We start from the raw sequence: 23,507 nt of genomic DNA, 5'->3' as shown, positions 1-23,507 counted from the left end.
TAACTGACAAGGATAGCACTCACCACACATTCTCTTAGCCTTCGACACCAACTTTCTCATCCCACTCCACCCACACTCCCACTTTCTCACTCCACTCACTCCTCCACTTTCCCACCCCACTCTACTCACTCCACCCACTTTCCTACCTCACTCCACCCACTCTCCCACTTCCTCACCCCTCTCCACCCACTTTCTCATCCCACTCCACTCACTTTCCATGCTACTCCACCCACTTTCTCACCCCACTCCACCCACTTTCTCACCCCACTCCACCCACTTTCTCACCCCACTCCATCCACTTTCTCACCCCGCTTCATCCACTCTTCTTGCTACTCCATCCACTTTCTCACCCCAATCCATCCACTGTCTCACCCCACTCCACCCACTTTCCATGCTACTCCACCCACTTTCTCAGCCCCCTCCACCCACTCACCACTTAACCACCAGGCCAGGTCGCTCCCACTCATCCACCTGGTAGTCACAGTCCAGTATGACAGCCGTAGTGTTCGCCTCCACCACCCCGGGCACCTCCAGTCGCTCGATGCTCACGCCGTCAGCATCGTGGCCTGGGGGAGAGAGAGGGAAGTTAGTGGTAGTAGTAGTAGTGGTAGTAGGGGTAGTAGTAATGGTGGTGGTAGAAGTAGTAGTAGTAGTAGGAAGAAGAGTATTAGTAATAGTAGTAGTAGTAGTAGTAGTTGTTGTTGTCGTTGTTGTAGTGGTGATGGTGGTGGTGTCCTTTGAGTCGTTTTTCACTGGCCCTTTGACAGACTCGGACTAACGCAAATAAACCAAAAAAAAAACAGACATAAAAAAAGAAAATTTTGCAAGTTTCTTTATGTGCTTAGCAGAAATTATAAAACCAAATTATATATGAATTTTTCGTTTCGTTCTATATGTAAGTATTTTGATGGAGGAAAAAGGGGAGCTAAAAGAAAAAATGTATGGCCCTTTTATCAATTTGAGTTTCATAATCCAGCCCTACTCCTGAAGTACTTGAATAGAGAGAGAGAGAGAGAGAGGGTGAAGATTGGACCAAGGAGGGGAAGTTCTAAGCAAACTATTATAGAAGGAGTTTAGTTGTGGGATGTTAGGGTGAACTAGGGTTGTGAGACAGGAGAGAGAGAGAGAGAGAGAGAGAGAGAGAGAGAGAGAGAACTTCCACTATTTACAATGGTTATTCTTGTACAAACCTATAATAATAATTTAAAATACATATATAAAGTGCAAGTTTAATTACACAAAATTTGACAAAACTCTGATACATAAAGATTACTGTAGTGTATACGCTGAGATCTATATTTTGAGTTATTATATACATGTATGCAATAAAATACATCAATACACATGGTCGAATAAAATAAATAAAGCACTAGAAAATTTATTAATTCTGGGTACTTAATTCATCAATCTTTTTTTTTTAATAAGCACACTACTTGCATCCCTTGTTTTTGTAAGTTATAGTAAAAAACACAAATATCTTCCCATTTCTGTTTGAAGAAAATTTACGGCTAATGAAACATAACGAAAATCCTATCTCAACTGATGGGTGTCTTAGATAGTTCGACTTTTCAGCTATGTATTCGTCAGCTTCAGGGAAAATACATGTTTTTCTGGTTGAACTTCATTATTTTAGTCCTTTACTACCACATGCTTTGCACCACACTTAGAAATGGTTCTTGGTGTATAAAGAAGAATGTGTTGCTTTGTATACACCCCTTAAATGTTCCAAACAGTAGAAAGTATAAAAAATCACCTCCGAAACTTCGCTGTCATGATGAATAGGGTGGCACGATGGTCAGAGGTACTATTGCGGACTCTAGTATTGATCCTCTTCATTACGATATATACCCGGAGTGTGAACAATAACTTTTGAAACCCAGTGATTCACTCTTTGGAACCCAACAAATTTTTCAGTATAATGTGTAAGAGTTTCATAACTATTCGTCTTAAAAGCGGACCGATATTTCTGACCGCGACTGTTCATTTTTAGGGCATTTTCAATTGATAACCTGGTCAGACTTAGATTTTTCACCTACAGTAACTCTAGCAGCAATGTTCTTGTCCCAGCTTTTGCTGCGTTGAACTGGGTGCACCACAAACTGATGTGAGATTTTTAAGGGATAAGATCAAATGTTTTCTATCTATCTACCTACCTATCTACCTGCTTATATGCCTATCTATCTATCTATTTATCTGTCTACTGGCAGACACGTTAATCCCGTGGTGGGTGGCCAAAGACATTTCGCTTCCACTTTGCTCTGTCCTCTACCATTTGACTGCCCTACCTCCAACTCACACGCACAGCCTCTCTCATATATCTCTCCACTCCAACCCCCCATCTCATCAAATTACAAAAGGCTGGAAAGTAGGTCCCTGAATGGTGATTGTGTGTGACTATAGGTTGTTTCTCTGGCTTCTTTAAGTTTACGTTAGTTGTTATTTCATGATGAGCATCGATGGGGGCAGAGAATAACATCTGAGTGGATTGCTGTGTCAGATTTATTAATAACCAAAACATCAAGAAAGGCTGCACTGTAGGCGTCACTCTAGCTTGTTTCACAGTCGCCTGAGATAGCCTTGTTGTGATTACGATCTTTAAGTTTCTGTTATTCGATAGTCATTAAAATCACTTAACACATCTCTTGCCACTTGATTACATCGACCTCAAGGCATCAAGAATATAGTGAGATGTTCCCAAAGCCCTCTTGAGGTGACGATGGAGACATTCGTTAATATTGCATAGTAACTTACGGTACTGTACAGTCACCCATTCATCTTCAGCGTCTGTTGGTTTAAAAATACTCACAGGAAGAAGTGTAACATCAAGAAAATCTCTTACACACACACACACACACACACACACACACACACACACACACACACACACACACACACACACACACACACACACACACACACACACACACACAAGCAGATAAAAAAAAATCAAAGCATACAGTCCAAATCCTTAAAAGTAAAAATCCATCGCAAAATATAGGTGAAATTAGAGGCTTTTGGAGGCACTGGAGACTGGTCCGTATTCTCGTCGGATTAGGAGACTTCTTAACACCTCTTCCTTAGCGATTTATTTTTGGGTATGACAGGTTTATATCCATTTACATTCAGCTTAATCAGAGTATGGCGATATTGGAAGGATTCATGTAACACAGAATTGGTCGGTAAGTGTAGTAAGCAAAATAAATCGCGGTGAGAAAGTTGTTAGGGAGGATCTATGAAACAGCTGTGTGGTTTGGTCGGTAGAGTGTGTACTGGTTCTGGACACTTCATATTAGTTGAGGACAAAGGGATGCCAGACGCTCCTGTTCAACTCCCTCTCACTCCTGCCTCCTTCAAACTCCCTCTCCCTTCCTCTCCCACTCCAAACTTTGCCCTCTCCTCCCCCTTCACATCGTCTTCTGCCCCTTCTCTTTTCACACATTCTCTCTAGTCTCGTTTATCTTGTTTTCCTCATCCTATTCTCTCTCTCTCTCTCTCTCTCTCTCTCTCTCTCTCTCTCTCTCTCTCCTTTGTGCCTCTGTGCTCTTTTTTCATCTTCCTTTCATATACCTTGTCTTGCCTTTCACGTGGTCTGGTCTTTTTCACCTCTCTCTCTCTCTCTCTCTCTCTCTCTCTCTCTCTCTCTCTCTCTCTCTCTCTCTCTCTCTCTCTCTCTCTCTCTCTCTCTCTCTCCTTGCTTTCTTCCTTTGTTTATCTTCTCTGTCTTTGCCAATCCTTCAGGTTCTCCAATACTCCTTCTCTCTGCTTCCCTACATTCTCTCTCATCCATTCTCACTTCTGTGTTCTTCCTTCCTTTATCCTCTCTCTCTCTCTCTCTCTCTCTCTCTCTCTCTCTCTCTCTCTCTCTCTCTCTCTCTCTCTCTCTCTCTCTCTCTCCATACAAGAATGAAGGTTAGAATAATTTTTAAGTCACTTAATTTCCAAAGTCATTATAAATCAATACATGTCAGTTTGGATCTGATGAGAGAGAGAGAGAGAGAGAGGTAATGATACATGAAAGAGAGAGAGGGGGGGGGACAAAGGGGGTAAATGAGAAGAGGAGAAAGGGGAGACGTTACTCTGTCTAAGTAAGGGAAATGAGGAGTTAGCAAAATGAGGGGATGGTGGTTCTCTGAGGGTTTACTGACGGTGCTTACAACCTGATATTAACTTCTGTGGCTTTATCGTACTATACAGGGAGGTCCAAAAGTCTCCATACACAGGAATAATCATCTCTCTTTTCAGGTAACCTTCAAGAATGCCTTTTGTTTTGTTAGTTCACCTTGAGACGCGTCCGTATGTGTTTTAAATGTCATGGCCACTACCGAAAGCATGTTTGTGAAAAAAATGACAATGTGTTTAACGAAGTGATAATTTCCCCTACATATAGAAACTTTTAGCTCACCCTGTACTGTCAGAAAATGTTTATTAACCTTAAGAAACAATGTTCACTAGCATCACTTCTATGGAAGATGGAGAGGAACTAAAAAAAAATGAAAGATTTACCAGTACCAAAAGATAACATCGTCTCTCGGATATACAGACAGAGGGATAGATGTCAAGACGATCATGTAGATGTGTGTCTTCATCTGTCTATCTGTCTGTCTATTTATCTATCTATATCTGTTCTAATATGTCTATTAGTCAGTTTGTACATATCCCTTCCGATCTATGTACCTATCTACCTATCCGTATCTTTCTGTCTGTCTGTCTGTCTGTCTGTCTATGTAGATAAGCATGCATCAATCCATTAATATCTAACTATGTATCTATCTACCCGTCTACCCCAATCTCTCTCTCTCTCTCTCTCTCTCTCTCTCTCTCTCTCTCTCTCTCTCTCTCTATCTATCTATCTATCTATCTATCTATCTATCTATCTCTCTCTCTCTCTCTCTCTCTCATCAGAGCCAGACTGACATGTAATTATTTACAAGGACTTCGGAAATCAATGACTTTAAAATTGTTCTAACCTTTATTCTTGTTTGCAGCGAGAGAGAGAGAGAGAGAGAGAGAGAGAGAGAGAGAGAGAGAGAGAGAGAGAGAGAGAGAGAGAGAGAGAGAAGAAACGTGTATGGGTGACTCAACATTTCACAGCCCCCAACATCCTCAATCCATTTAGGAAATTAATGTAGCCAGGGTGAGAAGCAGAGGGACGCCAAGCAGGGAGGAATGAGGCCTGGGAGAGAGAGAGAGAGAGAGAGAGAGAGAGGGGATCAAAGAAATGAAGGAGATAGTTAGGTAGGTAGTGAGGCAAAGAAATGGTATAACATGGAGCAAGGAAAGACTGCGTTAATTCCCATATTCAACGGGTTAACATCTTGAATCCTTTGGCTCATTTCAGTATACTGTCGCTACTTACAGATAGGCTGATGCAAGTTCGAAATAATGTGTAGCACTGAAGTGGTTAGTGAACGCTGTTTCTGATCCCTACATTTTCCAAAAGTTATTCAGAAGTAAATCAAAATCATCTGGAGGTAGGAAGATTGCATTAAACACACACACACACACACACACACACACACACACACTTCTGCTGAACGAGTTAAGATATTGTGGCATATTCTTAGTCATACATTTCATAAGAGCTGAATCGAACTAGGAGCGCATAATCCCCCATACAGCGGCCCTACTGACCCGGCCATACATCGGACGATTTGCAAGGGGTCAGGCCCGGCCAAAATGGGGACTGAACAGTGGGAATTTATGAGTATTGCACAGGATTCACAATATTAGTTATTGCCGCACCCACAGGGACGGCCACATTATAGTGCTTGTCCCTAACCATGTCACTCTTTCACTCACTCACTCATTCACTGTTACTGTACTTTCTTGAAAAATGGGGTCAAGGTCTTATGGGAAAAATGTTAGGAAATCGAAAATGTTCACAGTGTTAGACCCTCAGCAGACCAGGTTTCAGGCAGGGTGAGACCCCGTGAGACACCCCATGGGGGCGGCGGCCCCAGAGTGTCCCACCCAAAACCATTAGGCACCTTAGTTTTTATTTTAATTTAGGAACAGGAATTTTAACACAATGGTAAAGCTTTACTTGCGCCAGGCTATAAGGATGGTGGGACCCCCGAGGGCCACTCCCTACAGGGTGGGGAGCCCCCAGTGGTTTCGGCCAAAGCCACTATGCGCGGCCAAGCTTTTTAACCTAATAACATGAAATTTTACATATTGACAAAAGTTTACCTCGGCCACATTTTGGGAAGGATGGAACCACCAAGAGTCACCCTTATGAGGGATGGGCGGCCTCCGATGTTCCCGGCAATACCATTATGCGCGGCCATAGTGCTTAACCTTGGACCACGAAATTTTGCATTCCGGTAAATGTTCACCCTGGCCACGTTATAGCCAGGCCACCTCAACGGGGTTTGCCCTTCCACTTCCCCCATATGTAATAACAATTTCTTTTCCATAATAATATTGCAAGAGTAGGTAAGGCTATCAGTGGTGTGCTTTGACTTTTTGAAAGGTGCTATTTGTTCTTTGTTCTCTCTTCCTCTGTGTCTCTGCTTGTCTGTTGGTCGATCTGTCCACATGATATATGAGCATATATATAAATTAACTATAGAATATACACAGATACACAATTACTCTGCATATACATAAATTCAATCATTTTTTCTTGCATATTTATTTATCTGTCTGTTCATTTATACTTGCAGCCATGGAGACGTGGTGGTACTGTACCGCGTTCGACTTCTTCCGAGCCACGTACCCCCCCGCGTCTAAAATTCAAAACCCAAACCGTGACGGACAATTAAATTAGGTGGTGGTAGTGTCCTTTCAAATGCCTAAAAATGTTTGCACCTTATGAGTTCTACCAGAAACCCATTCCTTCTTCGTACTTTGCAATATACAAACATTTATTTCTGGCTGTCACTCTTCCTCCCCGAGTGGGTCCGGTGTTGCAGTGGAGAGCAAATATTCCGTTGCAGTTACAATCTACCATTTTTAAGGCACGTGTTTACCATTGCATCTCTCTCTCTCTCTCTCTCTCTCTCTCTCTCTCTCTCTCTCTCTCTCTCTCTCTCTCTCTCTCTCTCTCTAACTGATCTAACTCAACCATCTACCATACTACTGATAATAACGTTGCAAAAAATCATGTCAGACATCTTAACGCACTTGCGACTGGTACAAAGGGAGTTAGTAGGATCTAGCGACATGAAGACACCGCCACATTACACACCGTCACACCACACACTACAAAACCACACACTGCCACACCGCACACCGCCACACCGCACACAGCCACACAACACACCGCCTCATTACACACAATCATACCACACACTGCCACACCACACACAATCATACCACACACTGCCACACCACACACTACCACACCACACACATTGCCACACCACACACTGCCGCACTACACACTGCCGCACTACACACTGCCACACCACACACAGCCACACCACACACTACAACACCACACACTGCAACACCACACACTGCCACACCACACACTACCACAACACACATTGCCACACTACACACTACCACACCACACACATTACCACACCACACACTACCACACCACACCATGCCACACTACACACTGCCACACCACATACTGCAGCACAACAAATCGCTGCAATACACCCTACTACACGACAAACTTCCACAGCCCACACTTTCCGGACCACACATTAATACGCCACACACACAAAACCACTCCACATATTATCATCCTGCACACTACCACACCACACACTGTTGCATCTCACACCGCCACACTACACTCTGCCGCACACCACATCATTGTAATACATTCTGCCACACCACACACTTCCGCACCACACTCTGCCACACCACACACTACCACACCAAACACACTCCCACATCACAGAAAACCATGCCAAACACACTACCAGACCACACATTACAACACCACATTATACCACATCACACACTACCACACCACACACACCACAACAGCACACACCACCACACCGCCATTGTACTGCACAGAGACTTTTATAAACACCATGTAATTCCGTACGTTTTCCAAGCCCACTCGTGCAACACAACTCTCCCCTTTGCAACCTTCCGTAATGCCTCTGCAAAACCAGGCCAGTCCATTACCAAGCCAGGCTGGAACAGGGAATCCGTAACAAGTTCTCCTGATGTGCAAATGTGTACTCGTGAAAAATTAAAAAGTGAACTACGACTACCAGGTCAAGTGGTCAGTAGGGTCTGTAATTTCTCCACTTAATTATCCAAGTGTTCTGCCATAATGATCTTGGTAGCATAGGATCTGACTGAGCTTTGAAGAGCCCTGTGATAGTGAAGGGGGTGAGGAGTATTTATGTTAAAAATAAAGGCGTTTGGGAATACGGAGATGAAACTAAAAATGAAAAATACATTATCTGGGTGTCAGTGTGAAAAAACTACTGATCGCGATAGTAATAATCGTAATGATGATGATGATAATAATAGTACTAATAATAATCACCATCATCATCATCATCATCATCATCATCATCATAACAATATTAATAATAATAATAATAATAATAATAATAATAATAATAATAACAACAACAACAAAACATCAACAGCAACAACAACAACAACAACAACATAATAATAATAATAATAATAATAATAATAATGACAAAAAACTGGAGACCGAATTAATAGCACTTGGAACTCAATATCTTTACGTCAGCTGGCAAAAATGTTAATTGCTAGTAGTGGCTTTGACTAGACGAAGCGCATTTGCTGTTTTTTTTTTTTTTTTTCTGTGGTACCAATTTCTCTTTTCCTTTACCAGTGGACTTTATTGGAGTTGTTGTTGTTGTTGTTGGTGGTGGTGGTGGTGGTTGTGTTGCTGTTGTTATCTTTGAAGTTATTGCTGTCGTAGTTTGCTATCGGTACAACTGCTGCTACTACTACTACTACTACTACTACTACTACTACTACTGACAATAGCAACATCAGCAATAATAATAATAATAATAATAATAATAATAACAATAATTACCAGTTTCTATTTACTTATCGTGTAACCACAATAAGGAAGCTTCTTCATAACAATTGATGGTATTGTCTTTGTAGTTATGCAAATACTGCTCTCGTGTTCGCTGCCTGAAAACTTCATATGAACACAACATAGATATCTGCACAATTATTTACGTTTAATATATACTAAACAAAATATCAGAGAAGCAATTTTTGTTGTTGTTTGGATGATTATACACCAAATAGCTGTAACATAAAGGGTTTTTGATAATCTAATCTTAAGGTATGAAATTTTGGCATCATAAACTGTGACCTTTAAAAGTAGTTCAAGGTCATTCCTATTTGGAGCATGTTCTTAGATTAACCAAAGGTAGCTTCTTGTTTAATATCAACAAGATCTGAAGACAAAGGTGTGGAAGAAGTAAATGAAGCTTGGGTACATTTTACATTCGTCTCAATAACTGGCTAACTGTATGTTTAATTGTAGCCATCTTCCTTTCTGATAATTTCCCCTAAACGAATAAAATAATCTTCCATTGGCCAGGATAAACACTAAAGAAATTCCCAGTGCAAAATGTAAAATCATACACATTACGATTCCCAGCATAAATTCACAAAGCACTCGCCTAACACTTTTAAAACAGTTATTCTTTTAGTGTGTATGCAAATCTATTCGCTACAAAAAGGCTTGCCATTATTTCGAAACAATAGTGAATGCTCAAAAATGCATCATATACTCAGTGTGATAATGTAGTTGGTTTAATAACTGAGCAAGCACTAAAAAGAATCATCAGGATGTCCAAGAATTATTCGGATGTCCGTAGCCTGTGACGTCAATTTTCATGCTTCGACCCGTATTCACGTCGTTTAAGCTCCCTAGCACCTCATCCTTACCGATTTATTTTTAGATACCGCTAGCACATATCGTTTTGTACGCTCTTTATGCAGCGTATGGTGATAATAAAATAATTTAAGTAACACAGAGGAGAACGGCGAGGGGTACTAAGCCAAATAAATCGCATGACAGGATAACAATGACATGAGAGCAATAAACGGCCATATACTAAATACTTTATGTTACTGAAAGACGAATGGCATATTACCTAACTCTTTCTACTCTAACTTGGTCTAGAATTGCCATTTTTCCACCTTGAATGCCGAGTTGTAATATTAGATTAACCTACAATATGGTGCTAATCACGAACAAGGACTATGGGAAGAATGATGAGCTGTAGTATTGTCTTCTCCCATTGAGTTGCATGAAACAGACTGCAAAGGGACAAAAATCTGGGCCGGGTTAAGGTGAAAGAACTATAGCAGTGGTTTTCAGTTTGAGGGGCACGCCTCCCTAGGGGGACGTGAGCAGTTTCCAAAGGGGGGAGGGACGTGAGGACTCAGAGGAAAAAATAGAGTGGCCAAATTTATTGTGTGTGTGTGTGTGTGTGTGTGTGTATGTGTCACAATGAACCAGTGATTTATATCATTAGACTATTCATATTCTGTCTTTGCTCCAGCCTTCAAAGCACGTTTTTCTTTGTACTCGTGTAATAAATTGGTTTCTTTCCATCTCTGTCTATCCTCTGATTACCTTCCTGCTGTGTGTACTCTAATCTGGTCATTTCAAGAGAAAATTAACGATACCCAAAGCACATCTGGCAAGTCAGTGCGATGTTAATACTGGTTTATTTCATCATACTGACTTGCCGAATGTGCTTTGTGTATTATTAAAAGCTTCTACCTGCCCAAGCGCCAAGGGGTTGTCTCTTCCTAGTTTCCGTTCCTAGTCTATACATAAATCTGTCCTGTCATATTTAAAATTTATTTATAATTTCACAAACTTCAAGTGCCAGTCGCTTACCAAGTCCACAGGTGGCGCTTCCTGTCTCTCGCACTAATATATTTATTTCTTCCATTGACCAATGCTTAATTATTTGAAGCAGACAATAATAACTGTCTGTATGTCTGTAAACTGAAAGAATGCATAAAGGTTTGAACATCGTAGCAAGGATATTTGGCAAATAAAAAAAAAAAGATTTCGAACATGCATTGTGTGTGTGTGTGTGTGTGTGTCAGGTGCTGTTTTACGCCCTTGATGTGGTGTCTGATACTGAACAAGCATGTGTAGATTTGATATTTATGATTGTGTGGTGACCATTTGGAAGAGTTTATGACAAAGTGGTGATTGTTCCTGACCATGTGGTAGTGTTTGTGACTATGACCATTGTTGCGTTTATGACCGTGACCGTGCAGTGATGCTTTGGAGTATGTGGTGATGTTAATGACCATGTTGTGGTGTTTTTGAATATGTGGTGATGTTAATGACCATGTGGCCGTGTTATTAAACAAGGAAATGCCGGTGAATATTATAGTGATCTGCGTCGTCCTCTCTGACACGCAGACTCTCATTCAAATTCAGCAGCATCGCATCAGTATATATATATATATATATATATATATATATATATATATATATATATATATATATATATATATATATATATATATATATTGTTACGGAACAGAGAAAGATAATGTACACTTTAAGTGAGAATACTAAAAATCACTACTGTCCCGTAAAGTTCCAGGTTCAAAACAAAAGAGTTAGGTAAAATTACAAGTTAAAGTTTAATGCTCAAACTAACAACAAAACATTCAGGACTCATAAGGATAATGTAATGGCAAAAAACAGGTTAAATATATGGTTAACTGCAATAGCCTCTATTAACACGAAATTAGCAAGAGTAAATTTATCTAAGTCAGCCCTGATAAAATGAGAATACCAGATAATACTCAGTGAATGCAAGATATATTATTACAGATACGAAATAATATATTCACACACACCACAAAGCCAGGAGACAGGACGTGTGTGCTGGGCATTCCCCAGGTCCTGTTCTCCCCACTTACTCTTTTTTAATCAGCCCATACACCACTGACCGGGCTAATGTATGGCCCGGCCTGCACTATATGTGCAGGGAATCTTTCAAAAAAATAATAATAATAATAATATTAATAAGGGCTGACACCCAAAACACACGAATCACAAAAACCCCACTAGGCCCAAGAATCAACACCTCACACTACACAGCACAAGAAAAAATGCAACACTCATACTCAAATCACACAGCTGCTAGATGGTTGGAGACTTCCTGAGCACTCACAACAACAACAACTGCACAGGGGAGGACAGAGATGTGAACAAAATGAGGAGCAGATCCAAGTGGCAAAATGCAGAGACCGAGCTCATTATATAGGGGCCGGCAGAGCTTGATACAACTTGTAAGAAGGACGCGGAAATGAAGCCAGAGGGGACAAAGAGTTGACACTCCTGCTCTGAACAACAGAAAGAACGACTTACTCTACTATAAGGGAAGAGGGGGGGAGTGAGGTAGAACACGCTCGTGATCAAACATGCAGCATACTGTACGTTAGAATTACACAAAGGATGATGAAATCATAGGCTATGTAACACCTCCCCACAAAGAAAAAGAAATTTACAAAGGAAATTTCTTATTACTCTAAAACAATCTGTTTAAAGTCTAGATAAGCAATCTGCAATAACATTTTCTTTCTCTTTGACATGTGTGTCTAATGAATACTCCTGAAGAAGTAGACTCCATCTTGTCAATCTCTGATTTTTATCTTTAAACTTACTAAGGAATTTCAGTGGTTATGATCGGTATAAATGACTATGGGGTCAAAACCAGAACACAAATAAAATGAAAAATGCTGTAAACCCAAAATCAAGGCCAAAAGCTCTTTCTCAATAGTTGAGTAGTTCTTTTGAGGTGGAGAGAACTTCTTACTGTAATAAGATACAGGGTGTTCAATACCCTGATCATCCTCTTGCAGCAAAACAGCCCCAGCTCCTGTATCACTTGCATCAACAGCCATCCCAAAAGGCCCAACATAATTTGGAGTAGCGAGCACTGGCTGACTCAATAGGACAGCTCTAAGTTTGGTGAAAGAGGATTCACAGTTATCGGTCCAGACAAATTCAACTCCCTTTTTCAGTAGGTCTGTAAGTGGTGATACAAGAATTGAAAAGTTAAGAACAAATCTCCTGTAATAACCTACCATTCCCAAAAATCTTTGTAGCTCTTTCCTACTTTTAGGTCTGGGAAGATCACTTATAACCTGAACCTTAGCTCCTGGTGGTGCAACATGTCCATCACCAATTACGTACCCAAGGTACTGAACTTTAGCTTGACCAAACTCACACTTTGATAAATTAACTACAAGATTAGCCTGAACCAAACGCTCAAGAAATTTACTGACATGGCATAGGTGATCTTTCCAGTTGTCACTGAAGATTAATACATCATCAATATAAACAACACACCCGGCCAAACCCTCTGTTACAACATTCATGAGCTTCTGAAAAGTGGCTGGTGCATTCTTCATACCATATGGCATTACAGAACATGCAAAAGTCTTTCCTAGTGTTACAAAACATGAGATCTCCCTAGCACGTTCAGTCATAGGTACTTGCCAGTATCCCTTTAACAAATCAAACTTACTTATGTACCTAGCCTTTCCGATCTTGTCTATGCAATCTTCCACGCGAGGGAGAGGGTAAGTGTCTGTTTTGGTTATCTGATTAACACGTCTGTAGTCAATGCAAAGCCGCTGTGACCCACCTGGCTTAGGGACTAGAGTGACAGGAGAACTCCACTCGCTCTAACAGGGCTTAATCATCTTGTGGTCCAACAGGTAGCCAAGCTCCTTCTGGATGAGAGGAACTTTCACTGGGTTCACACGGTAAGGAGGCAGTTTAATTGGCTTTGCGTCTCCAACATCGACATCATGCATCAACACAGTGGTTCTTCCTGGAGTAGCACGGAACACTTGCGGGTACTCCTGCAGTAATGCCGAAAACTCCTGCCTTTCCTCGGGAGCTAGATGAGAAAGCTTAGTCTGGAGATCATTCATGATATCAGGATTCTTCCCCAAACTATCACTCAGGCTCATACTGCATGGGAGAGCTTCACTTGTAGACTCGGGTGGAACAGCAACAGTGCAGACTGGATTATTTTCGTCCCGCCTGTGATATAACTTTAGCATGTTGATGTGACAAAGTTGCTTGTTCTTTCTACGATCTGGTGTGGCGATGACATAGTTGACATCACTGAGTTTCTTTTCCACGAAATAAGGACCACTAAACTTGGCTTGAAGAGGTTGCCCATGCACCGGTAGCAGAATCAAAACCTGATCTCCTGGCTGAAAGTGGCGTAACCTGGACTTCTTATCATACCAAGTCTTCATCTTCTCCTGAGCAGCTCCTAAATTCTCTCTCGCCAGCTGTAAAGCAGTGGACAGCCGTTCTTTGAACTTCATCACATACTCCAGCAGGTTGACGTCATCTTCCTCCGACAGCCAGCATTCCTTGAGTAACTTAAGGGGTCCTCTTACTTCATGGCCAAACAGTAGTTCAAAAGGTGAGAAGCCCAGTGATTCATTTGGAGATTCTCTTGAGGCAAACACAACGAATGGAAGACCTTTATCCCAGTCTTTCTGATGTTCCAAACAGTATTTCTTGAGCATCGATTTGAGTGTTTGATGATATCTCTCCAACGCTCCTTGAGTCTGGGGATGGTAAGCTGAAGACGTGATCTGGGTGATGCCCAACTCTTTCAGAGACTGCTTGAAAACATTTGACATGAAATTACTTCCCCGGTCTGACTGTACCTCCTTGGGCAGACCAAACTTTGTGAAGAACCCTAGCATTTCCTTAACCACGTTCTTTGCTGAGATATTTCTAAGTGGAATGGCTTCAGGATAACGAGTAGCCATATCAATCAGGGTCAACACATAAGAAAATCCTGAAGAAGTCTTAGGAAGAGGGCCCACAATATCCACCAACACACGGGTGAATGGCGCCTCAAAAGGAGGAATGGGAACTAGAGTTGCAACCTTTTCGGTCTGATTACACTTCCCCACAACTTGACAGGTGTGACAAGACTTACAATACCAGGAAACATCCCTGAAGATACCTGGCCAGTAGAAGTGTTTCAAAATGCGTGCCACAGTCTTCCTCACTCCAAGGTGTCCTGCCAAACTGGAATCATGAGCCACTCTAATGATATCCTGCCTACAAACACGAGGAATGACAACTTGATGTACAACCTCCCATTCACAGTCGGCTGATGCTGTTGGGGGGTCTCCACTTCCTCATAAGTACTCCTGACTTTATATAATAACAAGTAGAAGCACCAGCTGACTCTTCCTCACTGCAAGCAGAGTTAGCTAGACCTTTCAACTCAGGGTCAGCAACCTGCAACTCAACCAATTCTTGACGAGACAAATTATCAACACTACGGGGTACTGCCTCATCTGGTGAGTGGTCCAAATTAGCAAGAAAAGTGTCAGCTAGGATAACATCATCATCATCATTATCCTCTAAGTCACCAGTAACTTTAGACTTAGCCCTAGTGACAGCACATGCAGAGAACACATCAGGGACATCACAATCCTGGGCCGCAGCCACTGGCTCACTAGACAACTGAGGAGCTGGACACACTTGACTTCCACCAATATCATTTCCAAGTAAGAAAGTTACACCTGACATTGGGAGTGTCTCAACCAACCCAACCATAAAGGAACCATTAACAAAACCAGACTCTAAATTCACTCTGCACAGAGGGACAGAGAAGTAATTATTCCCTACACCTTGTAAGATTACAGTTTCATCAGAGGAATTAGCATTAGAACCTAGAACACTGGTCAGCATAAGGGATTGGCAAGCACCTGTATCACGATATATTTTAACTGATTTCCTGTCATTACTGTCCAGAGGACTGACAAAACCATCAGACAGGAAATTAGCACATGAACTCTTGAGAGTGTCACCCACGTTACTGCTCAAAAGAGGAGCTTCATCATGAGGATTTAATTTACCCCTCAAAGCAGGTTCAGTTAACTCAGTTAAAGAATTCTGGGAACTCTCAAGGGTGGACACTAGACCAATTGACTGAATATTTAAAGACTCCTTTTTGTTCACATCACGCTGTCTCCTGAAACATTTCTCCGTAGTATGACCAAGCTTACTACAATAAGTACATTTACTTTTCTGAAATCTAGAGGTGGAGCTGGTATTTACTTCCTGAGAAACATCATCTTTATTCTCTTTCCTGTTGCAACGTACTTACTCTCAGCTTTCCTTTTTTCTCTAGAATATCTCTTGTGAGTGAGAACATATTCATCAGCTAAAACTGCAGCATCAGACAAATTATCTATTCTTTTCTCATCAAGATATAGGCTTACATCATTATTAATACACCTTTTGAAGTCCTCCAGCAAAATCATCTGCTTAAATTTGTCAAAATCAGAATCCACATTCTTAGAATTTAACCACTGCTCTAACAGATCTTCTTTGATTTTTGCATACTCAACATGGGATTGCTTATCTTGCTTATAAGTTGTCCTAAATTTTACTCTATAGGCTTCAGGAACAAGCTCATAGGCCTCAAGAATCAAGCTCTTAACTACATCATAATTATCAGATTGATCCTGAGGCAAAAATGCATAAGTTACTTGAGCTTTACCGGTGAGAACAGTTTGAAGGAGTACTGGCCAATACTTTTTGGGCCAATTAAAACCTGTAGCTACCCTCTCAAACAACTGAAAATACTTTGTTAAATCAGATTCATTAAAAGGAGGGACAAGTTTAACATTTTTAGCCACATCAATATCATCAGAGCTAGATGATCCAGTTCCACCTTGTTTCATGCGATACTCATGGTCTGCCTGAATCCTAGCAAGTTCAACTTGTGCCTGAAACTCAGCCTCCTTAGCACGAGCCTGAAACTCAGCCTCCTGAATACGAGCTTTTGCCTGAAATTCAGCCTCCTTAGCACGAGCCTCCTGCAGGGCTAGCAGTAGCTTAGCTAATTCAATCTGCGTTTGCTCATTTCGAGGAGTTACATTAAATAAGCTTTCATTAATCATGTCAACAATTTGATCTTTAGAATGATGAGAGTGAACAGCAATTCCCAATTGTTGAGCAACAAGCTTAAGTTCATTCTTTGTTCTGTTTTCTACATCACACACTGTTTGCACATTTGACAAAAAATCTTTGGCTTCATCAAGCGTAGTAATAGTAGACATCATGAATAAATCACAGTCACAAAATATCAAGCAATATCCTTATGATAATATCCTGAATATCCTGATAAGAGGTCGCCAAATTTATGTTACGGAACAGAGAAAGATAATGTACACTTTAAGTGAGAATACTAAAAATCACTACTGTCCCGTAAAGTTCCAGGTTCAAAACAAAAGAGTTAGGTAAAATTACAAGTTAAAGTTTAATGCTCAAACTAACAACAAAACATTCAGGACTCATAAGGATAATGTAATGGCAAAAAACAGGTTAAATATATGGTTAACTGCAATAGCCTCTATTAACACGAAATTAGCAAGAGTAAATTTATCTAAGTCAGCCCTGATAAAATGAGAATACCAGATAATACTCAGTGAATGCAAGATATATATTACAGATACGAAATAATATTAATAAGGGCTGACACCCAAAACACACGAATCACAAAAACCCCACTAGGCCCAAGAATCAACACCTCACACTACACAGCACAAGAAAAAATGCAACAACACTCATACTCAAATCACACAGCTGCTAGATGGTTGGAGACTTCCTGAGCACTCACAACAACAACAACTGCACAGGGGAGGACAGAGATGTGAACAAAATGAGGAGCAGATCCAAGTGGCAACAATGCAGAGACCGAGCTCATTATATAGGGGCCGGCAGAGCTTGATACAACTTGTAAGAAGGACGCGGAAATGAAGCCAGAGGGGACAAAGAGTTGACACTCCTGCTCTGAACAACAGAAAGAACGACTTACTCTACTATAAGTGAGGAGGGGGCGAGTGAGGTAGAACACGCTCGTGATCAAACATGCAGCATACTGTACGTTAGAATTACACAAAGGATGATGAAATCATAGGCTAGGTAACAATATATATATATATATATATATATATATATATATATATATATATATATATATATATATATATAATATATATAAGAAAAAAGTTAGAGTGTTCTGTGAAGCAGCTTGCGTGCCCTTGTTTAATTACAGAATTAAACAAGTGGTGCCAGGCACAACAAACCTCTTCCTACGTATCTACGAGTATATATTTCATATGCAGATAGATAGACAGATAGATAAATAGATTGATAGATCGATACAGATAAATAGAAAAATAGATTAACAGGTAGACAGGCAGATAAACAAATAGACAGATAGATACGCGGCGATCAGGACACAGAAGAACTCGTCAAGAATGGTGAAAGTGGATGTCCCTTCAGGTGTGTGGGACGTGGAGAGGCAGGAAGAAGTCTGCCGGGTTTTCTGAAGAGGAATTGGCGGCGAGAGTCAAAAGATAAACCCGAGTCTTTTGCCGGCAGTGTGGTGGCGGCTGCGGTAGGGTGGAAACTTTGGAAACTGAAAGAAAAAGAACCGGACCGAAAAGGGGATATAGAGGGTGAAAGACTGGTGAAGGAAAGGAGAGGTCGATAAAATTACTGGCAAAACTTAAATACTTCGATAGAGGTGATGGAATGACTGATAAAACATGAAATTGATGAATAGAGGTGATGGAATTACTGAAAAGGAATATGTGAAAAACCGTATGGAAAAAGGGAAAGATGAATGAAAAGAAATGATTGACAGAGTTATCAACGAAACTAGTCGATAAAGATGATGATATGGCTAATAACAGATTTAATTAGGACCAAGTGGAGAGGGGAGGGAGAATGATAAAAATGAAAAAAAAAAAGAAAAATAATGACAGGTTGAAAGATCGATGCAAAAATGAAAAATATAGAAGAAACAGTTTGGAGAATGATGAATGACGGGAGACGAAAAAAATGGAGTCATGCGTTGCTTAATGTCGGAGAAATTCTAGTGAAGTGTTACTGTAGGGAGAGGAACGCAGATGAAAGAAAAATGAAGGGGGAAGGACCAGTGATGAGAAATGAACGAGGAAAAGCAGATGATGAAGAAAAAAAAAGATGAATGATGCTGGTGGGACAGTAATGGGACTACAGGGTACAGAAAACATATGGACGAAAAGTGAGCTAAAATATATGAGAAATTGAAAAAAGGAAAAGAAAATTAAAGCAGTCAAGATAAATGATATAAAAACGAATTATAAATGACTAATGAATTACTAAATAATATAGCAGTTAATTCAAGAGGTATATTATAGGTGTGTTAGCTGGGAATATTAGCTAGGAATGGTGAGTAAGAATGATGCTAGGAATGACTTGGAATGATGGCTAGGAATTTGGCGAAAAATGCTAGCTAGGAATGGCAATTTAGAAAGATGTTAAAAAGGTTAACTAAGAATCCTAGTTAAAAATGTGGGCTAGGAAAATGATGCAGAGAATTTTTCTAGGAATACTAACTAGGAATGTTCGCTAGCAGCTATACTAGGACTGATGCTGGGAATGACACTAGGATTGGTAGCTGGAACTGATGCTAGGAGTGAAAATATCAGTGATGCTGGGAATGCTAAGAATGATGCTGGGAATAGTGGCTAGGAACGGTGCTTAGAACGATGTTAGGAATGATAAGAATGATGTTTGGAATATCGGCTAGGAATGGCGACTAGGAATGGTGGTTAAGAATGTTGACTAGGAATGTTGGCTAGGAATGGAAGCTAGAATGATGTTAGGAATGATAAGAGTGATGCTAGGAATGGTGGCTAGGAATGGAGGCTAGGAATGTTGGCTGGGAATGGCGGTGGGGCCCCAAACTTCTCCTTCCCTCTCCCGGGTACAAACTTAGTGGGAATTAAATTATAAGTGGCGATAATATTTTAGGCTACCCTCGGGATATTACCAGTCGCGGATTAGGATGGGATTGGGAGGGGATTAGGAGGGGTTAGGAGAGGCTGGCGAGGATTAGGGAGGTGATTGGGAGGGGTTGGGAGAGGCTGGCGAGGATTAGGAGGGTGAAGAAAGGGACTGCAAAGAAATGAGAAAATTAAGAGGGTCAGAAGCGATGATAACGGATTTCGTAGGGATTGGATGTGATTAGGGAGATTAAGGAGGGAATCAGAAGGGATTGGAGGATGAAGCAAGGCTCGCTGGGGATTTGTAGGTTTGATTAAGAGGGTTAAGTATGCAGTTAAGAAGGACAGAGGGATTGGAAGATGTCTAAGGGGATTGGGAGACATGTAAAGGAATCTGGAGGGACTGAAATGGTTAGGGAAGGAATGGAAGGGATTGTGAGGGACTAGGGAGGTTAGGGAGAGGACTGGGAGGGATGGGGAGCGTTAATACGGATGTTAGGGAGGGGACTGGGAGGGATGGGAAGCGTTAATACGGATGTTGTGAGGAATATGTGGATGAATGGGAGTGTTGAGATGATTGGAAGGGGGACGGAGTTGTTAAGTAGAAGGTAGGTAGAAATCAGGGAATACGAAGGGTTTGATGTGTGTGTGTGTGTGTGTGTGTGTGTGTGTGTGTGTGTGTGTGTGTGTGTGTGTGTGTGTGTGTGTGTGTGTGTGTGTGTATAAGAGAGAGAGAGAGAGAGAGAGCAGACACAGAAGCCTAGTCCTTACTATTTTTTTTTACGGAACAGAAATCCTCAAAATGTTCCCAGTCCATTCCTTGAACTCGCATCTCTACCTTTGTCCACTTGATCCACATCTCCCCCGCTCTGCTACAGATATTACGATAATGGCAAAAGAGGGTGGCGTCAATGCTGTGGGCAGGCGAAAATGTCACACAGAGACTGGAGTTGGCGGGAAATATTTAGGAATCGCGGTAGGGCAGAGGTTGAAGTGAGGGGAGGCGGGAATGACAGATGAAGGGGAAGTGCGCTGGGAGCATTTTGTGAGCGCTGGATGGGTGAGGGTTGTGAGCTTTTACACCGTCCTGTATTCTCGTCGGGCTCCCTAGCACCTCTTCCTTAGCGATTTATTTCTAGATATGGTTAGTTAATATACTTTTGAACGTTATCTATGCAAAGTATGGTGATATTAGAATAACTTTTTAAACATGGAGATGGATAGCAAGGTGTAATAAGCCAAGTAAGTTGCTGAGGAGATGATGTTAGGGAGAATACGGCCATAGAGATAGCTGTTTATAATTTCCCATGCAAGAGTTGAAGCAGTTTATACAGAAAATGATGTTCTAGATGCGACTGAAGGTTTGGGTGAGGTGCGAGCAGTTTGTGAGCACTGAATGGATGGATATGGGAAGGGAGCGTTTGCACAGACACATAGTACAAGAATTTCCATGTAGTCTGTAGAGAAATTTGGTGTTTTAGGTGAGACTGAAAGCAATGGCGTGAGATGGGAGCATTTTGTGAGCACTGGATGGATGAATGGGCATGGGAGGGGAGCGTTCACACATCAGGATACAATTAGATACTATTTTAATTTTATATAATGGAAGTGAGACGGCTTTTAAAGAAATGGGTAAGTGCCAGATAAATTTATGAGACTTTTAACATCGGATTGTGACATCACATCCTCACATAGAAGCTAGTCCTTCGAGGTTAATTAAGTGACATACCTGAACGTGAAGCAGGGCGTGAAACTGTGTACTCTTATATTAAAAACAGGTGCAACTGGTGGGGGTGGGAGGGGGGGGAGCTTGAAGACTAGCAAAATAAGTCGTGGAGTATTTTGTTAGCACAGAAAAGATGGGGTTGGGAGAAAGGTCATTTTTAAGGTCACATGATGAAACCTTAAATCGTAAAGTGAAATGGAAATACCTAATTGCTGAGGGCCATTTACGAAACGCCTGTGGTCATCAGGTATGGTTAGCCTGCATCCCATACCACAGAACGCAGTCAGCAACCATACAAGAAGAGAGAGAGAGAGAGAGAGAGAGAGAGAGAGAGAGAGAGAGAGAGAAGGGGGAGAGGAACGTGGGTTGTAGAGAAATTATGAGAAGGGAGAGAGAGAGAGAGAGAGAGAGAGAGAGAGAGAGAATGATTAGTCCCCGAGGGCATAATTTCCTCCCTTATTATAATGCTAACGACGGGGTGCGCCTCCCCCTACCCCCGCTGGCAAATGAGATGGCCGTGTTCTTAAAACCTTCAGACGATTTTTTGACGATTTTTGGCGCCAGAAATTTTGCTACCATGGCGATTGTGGTGGCCTTATAAGAGACAATTTATTTTTTTTTTATATTTCTGTTTATCTGTTTGTCCATTTATTTATTTATTTTTAGAACGAATCTGTTTATGCTTCTGTAAGTTTTTTTTTGGGGGGGGGAGTGGGGTTCGGTAGGCCAGATTTTCGTTTTCTTTCTCTTAATTTTTGGTTCTTTTCCTGCTTGTGCCTGACGGTGTGTGTGTGTGTGTGTGTGTGTGTGTGTGTGTGTGTGTGTGTTATAGGTTACAAGAGAATCATTTTTACTGTTTTTTTTTTCCCCTACATGACGTCATTAGTACTAACCCTTTCAACCCGTGACGTCTCTCTCTCTCTCTCTCTCTCTCTCTCTCTCTCTCTCTCTCTCTCTCTCTTCAGACGATTCCATTAACTATGGGAAAAAATGTATAGTGACAGGATGTGAAAGTATCCATATACCACTTCACAGACTAATTTTTTTCCTTTAATTGAGTCACCTTTTCTGAGGATCATAGAAATAAACAAAAAAATGCGTCATGGAAGAAATAAAAGCAACGTTAAGCTCCAAAATTCACTCCTTAATGACAGAGTAACAGATTTTAAAATAGATTATAAAATAGATATAAATAAGTGAAAACGTATAGGAGTACCATTAACCAAGGGAAGTTTGATACCTGTCTATTGATCAGGAAAAGGTAATATAAAGGTGTGTTGCTGCCAGACGGGGAGTATTTCATAAACACAAGAGGCATCGTAGGAAGTTCTGTAAAAAGGTATAAAACGACTGCAAGATTCCAGCCATGATTTTAAGCTGTGAAATCTGGTATAATGATAAAAGGCAGTTCGGCATCACCGCTTTCAACGCGTAGGGACCCGAGGATAGATAGATGGATAGATAGATAAAGAGATAGATAGATAGGTAAATAGATACCGATAGAGAGAGAGAGGGGGGGCGGACTCAGCTACTTGCCGTCATCATTTTCTCCTAAAAATCTCTCGTTACATAATCTCAGAAAACAACAATTAAACTTTTCATAATATTCATAGACGGTATACACGGGCATTAGGCGCTATCCATCCTTAAAATTACGCATGAATAATGAAGGTAAAGGAGTGAGGAAGTTTAAAATTAATTCAAACTACAACTACAAGACCTACAGTATTATTTTATTTTAACTTGGCCTACACTTGCCATATCTCCATCTTGAATGCTGAATCGTGACATTAAAATGACGCGGGAATTTTGATGCTAGACGCGAAGAAGTGCTATGGAAAAGATGTAGGGCCATAGGAATGTCTTACTCCAACACTGAGCTACTTGAAATAAGCTGCGAAAGAACGAAAATCTGGTCCACGTTAATGAGAAAGGTCAGAGTCTGTCATTTACTGAAAAAATCTCTCTCTCTCTCTCTCTCTCT

The 23,507-nt window shown here is 41.0% G+C and overlaps 1 protein-coding gene across 1 annotated transcript in view; it reads right to left on the bottom strand.

Moving 5' to 3' along the window:
• The window catches only part of LOC145404600 (uncharacterized), a 135,563-nt gene extending 134,217 nt beyond the window's left edge, over positions 1–1,346 (bottom strand). Inside the window, exons 1-2 of the mRNA XM_080276118.1 lie at positions 1,343–1,346; positions 434–566 (exon numbers count right to left, since the gene is read on the bottom strand). Coding sequence (XP_080132244.1) covers positions 434–566; positions 1,343–1,346 — 137 coding nt within the window. The remainder of the gene's footprint in view (positions 1–433; positions 567–1,342) is intronic.
• Between the last annotated feature and the right edge of the window lie 22,161 nt (positions 1,347–23,507).

The sequence above is a fragment of the Coenobita brevimanus genome, chromosome 64, assembly GCF_032717465.1.
Source record: "Coenobita brevimanus isolate Jiangsu-jjx chromosome 64, ASM3271746v2, whole genome shotgun sequence".
Lineage (NCBI taxonomy): Eukaryota > Metazoa > Arthropoda > Malacostraca > Decapoda > Coenobitidae > Coenobita > Coenobita brevimanus.
The sequence above is the reverse complement of the archived record's forward strand: the minus strand, read 5'-3'. Positions and strand labels throughout refer to the sequence as shown.